This window comes from Ictalurus punctatus, chromosome 22 (genome assembly GCF_001660625.3).
Source record: "Ictalurus punctatus breed USDA103 chromosome 22, Coco_2.0, whole genome shotgun sequence".
Taxonomy (NCBI): Eukaryota; Metazoa; Chordata; class Actinopteri; order Siluriformes; family Ictaluridae; genus Ictalurus; species Ictalurus punctatus.
Genome location: NC_030437.2, coordinates 15,830,392 through 15,836,296, shown reverse-complemented (window position 1 = coordinate 15,836,296; position 5,905 = coordinate 15,830,392). Strand labels below are relative to the sequence as shown.

General features: G+C 40.5%; 1 protein-coding gene across 4 annotated transcripts in view; it reads right to left on the bottom strand.

The window, feature by feature from the left end:
• tsc1a (TSC complex subunit 1a) overlaps nt 1-4,708 on the bottom strand; it is a 22,268-nt gene extending 17,560 nt beyond the window's left edge. For 2 of the 4 annotated variants that reach the window (XM_053674452.1, XM_053674451.1), the window contains exons 1-5: nt 4,427-4,708; nt 3,691-3,914; nt 1,949-2,052; nt 1,555-1,707; nt 1,151-1,295 (exon numbers count right to left, since the gene is read on the bottom strand). In XM_053674452.1, the coding sequence (XP_053530427.1) occupies nt 1,151-1,295; nt 1,555-1,707; nt 1,949-2,052; nt 3,691-3,799 (511 nt within the window). In that variant the 5' untranslated portion in view covers nt 3,800-3,914; nt 4,427-4,708. The remainder of the gene's footprint in view (nt 1-1,150; nt 1,296-1,554; nt 1,708-1,948; nt 2,053-3,690; nt 3,915-4,426) is intronic. The other 2 variants (XM_017452202.3, XM_017452203.3) reach the window with 2 other exon arrangements.
• Between the last annotated feature and the right edge of the window lie 1,197 nt (nt 4,709-5,905).

Below are 5,905 nucleotides of genomic sequence, written 5' to 3'. Positions count from 1 at the left end.
CGAACTATGTTGAGTATGTCTTTGGGTAACGTCCCCATGAAATCATAATGGACGTTTTGTGGCTTCTAGTACGAATATGTTCGCTTTAAGCTTATCTATAAGCGAGTGTGCTCCAAAACGATGAAAAAATTCGCATTTAGAAGATATATGCATTCAAAAGTTAGTCTCTCTCTGCCACCAATACGAAGCAACTATTTTGATGACATCATTTCACACTTCAGCTTCTAGTTTGAGTTTCTGTCCAATCAAATGCTCTCGAGAATCTGACGTGTCCCGCCCCTGACATTATGAAAATCATTATAAAAATACTGAAGTTGCCGTTGTTGAGCGCGAGAAATCATATCAGCAAGCGTGGGTGGTAAATATGTCTTAGGCTGTTCGAACGCACAGGTTTTATTCAGTTTCAAGAAGAAATGATTATTTATCTGTAACATGTAGTAATGCTAATAAAATAAGTAGCTTGCTATTGACATCGAGAAAGCTAAAGCTGTCTATTCTGTATAACAAACTCACAAGCATCTACATTGCTTACAGTGATGGCTAGGTCAGTGTAAGATTTTTATGGATCATTAAATCAAATTGTAAAACAGCAAACGGTGGTTTAAATCGATTACTTAAAGTCCCTGTGAAGTGCCTTGAAACATGCAGCATTATTTGATGTGCTCTCATGATATCCACTGACACAGGAAGTCAGGGCAGGACATATAGAGTAGATCCTCCCCTTTTTTAAATAGCTTGAAATCATTCCCGCTGAAGGAGGTATTTGTGCCAGCTTACATCCATAGTACTAACACTCAAGTACGGCTTAGCCCTGGCTGTGAGGTAAGCTAGAAGCGACTGGCTATTTAAAAGAGGGGAGGAGCCACACTATATGTCCTGCCCTGACCTGGGTCCCTATTCGATTTAAACCACTGTTTGCTGTTTTGCATTTGATTTAATGATCCATAAAATCTTACAGTGACCCAACAATCACTGTAAGCAACGTAGATGCTTGTGAGTTTGTTATACAGAATAGACAGCTTTAGTGTTCTCAATGTCACTAGCAAGCTACTTATCTTCTTAGCATTACTACATATTCCAGATAAATAATAGTTATACGCTACAAATAAATAAGCATTATTATAATAAGGATTATTGTACACTATGTTACCTGGGTTTCTCTGATTCCAAGCTGCAAGTCGTCCGAAGATGTCGAAAAACTCAAACAGGAGCTGTTTGCTGGTCTGTTGTATCATGGGTAGCAGGATGACTAACACCAACACTCCAGTTATAAGAACCACAACATCTGACTCAGTCTGTTGATGGAGAAACACAAAGCAGAGACAGAAAAATAAGCAACATGACCAAGTAGAAATATGATTAAATATAAATATAGCAAGACTAATTGATGAGATTTTCATGAAATACCGACATACAGCATTTATTTATGTATTTGTGTAACCCATGTTCAGGTTCAGTTTACACTCTGTATCTTGGAAAGAACTAGGGCAAGCTCCATTTTCAAAAACCACAAGTTCAGAGATAGTTCTGCTTGGATGCCTTCTCACTCTATACCTTGAGGCATCTGAGTAGTGAAGTGAGCAGAGGGAAGCGAGCGATCTTGTGAATCCACGGTGGCTGCTTGCGAACAACATGGCCGAGGAGGGTGAGCGTCGGGAGCCTGCCGCTCGGCTTGGCCATGCACTCGTTCATCTTGTCTAAAAGGTGCTTCAGGGCGAAGGCGCGCGCGCACACACACACACACACACACACACGTAATGATTAATGCAGGGACTTGGCTTTAAAAAAATGAAGCAAACCATTCCTAGGCATTAAAACTAATGCGTTTGAATTTGAACAGCCTTTATAAAAAAAAAAAATTAATAAAAAATTTAACTTTAAAAGAAGAGGCTGAAGGTGTATGAGAATATTTTTCACTGTGGATGGAATGTGCAAATTCTGCCCTCACCTTATCGTGAGGCTCCCTGATGGAGGACAGGAGGTCCACAGCCTGAGGAGAGCTGGTGTCCAGATAATAATCCACAAGGCCATTGAGAAGCACAGACCCTTTATCTGACATAAATAAGACATTACAAAACTCAGCGTGCAAAATCTTACTGTACCGTGAGTTGCTACTATATAGTTTGTAGGTATACAACTGAGAGCTGGTGACGGTATAATAGCAATTCTGTGATGAATTATAGAACACACCTTTCAGTCTGTACAGGATTTCCTGGGTTTTTTTGTGTGATTGTTGCGGTCAAAAACGCTTGATTTTACTGCGGCTTTTTTTTCAAAATTTGCGATGCGACTTTTTTTCGGCGGAAAACTACTTGAATTTGCCGGAGATGCAATTGCAGGACATTGTTTTGCACGGTTTGTTAGTAAATGAGTCCTTTGAGCTGTGCAAGTTTGACGCACATGAATCGGAAAGCGCTCTGGCTGAACGCGCGTTGTGATGACGTCCCAAATTTACGGAAAATCTGCTGTGATTTTGAAAAATCGCAAGCTCCTCCGAATATTGCAGAGTTTGCGTTCATTTCTGTGATCGCAAAATCCTAGAGGGACTATCCTGTCTGAGACACAGGTATAGCAATGTTTTGTTTTTTTGGAAACTACTTTTTTTTTTTTTTCTATAATGGTTACAAACTCTGATTGAATGCAGGTATGAGATGTTGAAGTTTTAGATCATTCAAATAATTTAATTTTGAAAATATTAATCAATAAAAAAATATTATAATGCAGCACTACTACTTTGCCCATACTTTACAGAAAGCCTATATATTGTGATGAATGACATTTATTACAGAAATGTCTAAGAATTGTGATGTTTTGTCATAGTGTTCACACTTAATACTAGGCACAGCTTTTCACTGCTCCTACAACTTGTGCAAAAGGATCACCGAAGTACTATACAGAGCCTTACACTAATATTGGCACCCATGGTGCCAGTATTAAACCTGTGGGGTGAACTGAAGAGGAGAGTCCACCACCTTGAAATCTGAAGGAACTGGAGAGATTCTGTATGGAGGAATGGACTCGGATACTTTACCAAGTAGTCTCCAACCTCATCAGGCATTATAGGAGAAGACTCAGCTGTTATCTTGGCAAACGGAGATAGGCCAAAGTATTGACTAAAAGGCTGTCAATAATTGTTGCGCAGCTATATTTAACAAAGATTTATATACACACACATATACCTGTGTTTTGTTTGCAATTGTTTGATATCCATGAGAGCTGAGTATTTTTGTGAATGTTTTTTTGGGTTTTTTTTTAAACAAAAGATCAAAAGGTTAAACATTAAAGACAATTTTTCCACAAACTTCTTTGCTCATTTACCAAGGGTGCCGATATTAGTTGAGGGCACTGTAGCTGAACATCAGATCCTTTACAAAACAACCACTTCAAACGGTATTATTGTTAGTGGAGCCATGAACACATGATTAATAGTTAAGCATTAAAAAGGTAACTGTTGTCAGATGCTTATCCAGTTAGATCTTTGTAAGCAAGTACCTGGAGCTCAACAAATTTTAGTTAAACACCGTTGACCTATATGATAGATGTGCTTACTAAAATGGTCGATACACAGTATGTCTAAACCAAAAGTGGTGACTGAGTGCCCTATATATCTAACCCAAGTGTGAAGAAATGCAAGCATGTGCAAGCTGCATGGTAATAAATAGCTGACAGTGTGATGTGAACGTGACAAACCTGCACTAAGGTTCTCCTGTAAGACACTTCGGATCTGCTCCAGCTCATGCAGATCTGTGGACTCCAGAAGCGGGAGGAGGTCAAACACATTTGACTGGTCTTTGGCCATGTTAGTGCAGGACAGATGGCAGGACTACAGGCTTTGTCACAGTGGATCCTAAGGCTATGTTGGGTCAACATGGAGTGCCTGGGCAAAACATGTTGATTCAGCTTATGCCTGAGAGCTGTGCATGCATCAGGGTGGTGATAAACAGTAGATTAGGTTAATATTCCAAGCTGAACCATGGATCTGTTCTCAACAAAGCAGGACGTGCAGCACTGCACAGCACAGCACAGCACTGCATGGAGCTAACGTTAGTTCCAGTTAACGTTTTTACTGTTTGTTATAACGCCATATCTGCAACTACGCCGCATTACGTGATCAAACATGACTGCAATCAAACATTGCTGCAAACATGACTCCAGGAAACAGACATTAAGACATTAATCTGACGTTCAAAGGAAGCACTTTAAACACTCTGGCTAAGAATCCAGCATAACGATTGACTGACAGCAACATCCCTGCTAATGTTTAAACGTTAGCTAGTTGGCTAACACGCTGAAAACATCTCGTTTAGCTCGGGCTAACAGCAATGACACGCTCCCACCTCAAACACATTCTTCAACCGAAAATATCTTAATTACAATCCATCCGATTACAACTCGCCAACTGATTTAAAACACTTTGTTTTATTACCTTTTAAAAAGCCTGGACCTTACACGTTACCGCCATCTTGGACACCTCACGACCCCGTGAGCGTTCTCCGCGGAGGAAAAAGTAGTCCCACAGCGATTTCGTAATAGGTCCAAGTGCAAATACAAGTTCAGCTATCACTGCTAGAGGACGCTCATAGAATTTACGGTCACTATCTTACAGTAATGCAGCATACATAATTGCCGTTGCGGGTTTGTGATTGAATTTAGAACAAATCTAAAGGGAAGGAATGGAGCGGAGTTGAGCGTGACAGGATCTGAGTGCGCATGCGCCGTATTAAAAACAAATTACGTCATTCATGTTTATTCATCACCTGCAGGCTGGATAGGTACCGCCAGGTAACTTGATGATGATATGTTATATAACATATAATTAGTCAGATTTCCTCCCAGTGTTTGATCCTCTACAGATATAGAGATAAACCCGTGCAGATATATACATATGAACTTCATTATCACAGATATGGGGAGTAACAAATTACAATTATTTTCTTAGCCCATGTAAAGGAATGCTGAAATACATCAAATGAGTTAATATTGAGTTTTTAATATGTTTGCCTCGCACCTCCAGGGTTAGGGGTTCGAATCCCCCCTCTCCCCTGTGTGCGTGGAGTCTGCATGTTCTCCTCATGCTTTGGGGGTTTCCTCCGGGTACTCCTGTTTCCTCCCCCAGTCCAAAGACATGCACTGTAGGCTGATTGGCATTTCCAAATTGTCTGTAGTGTGTCAATGGGTGTGCGTTTGGTTGGCACCCTGTCCAGGGTGTCCCCCGCCTTGCAACCCAAGTTCTCAGGGATAGGTTCCAGGCTCCCCCGTGACCAGGTGTAAGATAAGCAGTATGGAAAATGGATGGATGAAATATATGAGAAGATAGCGGTTGTCTGCTAGGTGACATTGCTTTTGGGGTGGTGGTAGCTCAGTGGTTAAGACTGAACTAGGACTTCTGATCAGAAGGTTCTGAGCTCAAAATCCTAGCATTGTTGAGCCCATGAGTAAGGCCCTTAACCCTCAACTGCTCAGTTGGATAAATGAGATAAATGTGAATTGGGCATCTGCCAAAATGCCATAAATGTAAATGTACATTGCTAGCTTAGTTACAATAGTTATTAACCAGAAAACAGTTCAGTGACTTCAACTCTAAATGATAACAATCGGATTTTGCTGTTAGTTCCTTAAAGCAAAAGAGCAAGAGCTTCTTTTCTCACTCATCATTTTCCAGTGACGTTCAACATCATATTAACGAGAACTCAAACCTAGATATAGTACAGACACTGGAGTAAATTCAGTGTTCAAAGTTACAACGCAATGCAGCTAAACGACATTAAGTTAACGCACAGACTTTGTTCAACTAGTTGGCAATTCACAAAATGACAACAAATCGAACCCCCAACCCTGCCGGTGTCAGGCAAAGGTGCTAACCACTAAGCCACCTCTGAATTCATTATCAACAATAATTTTGTAA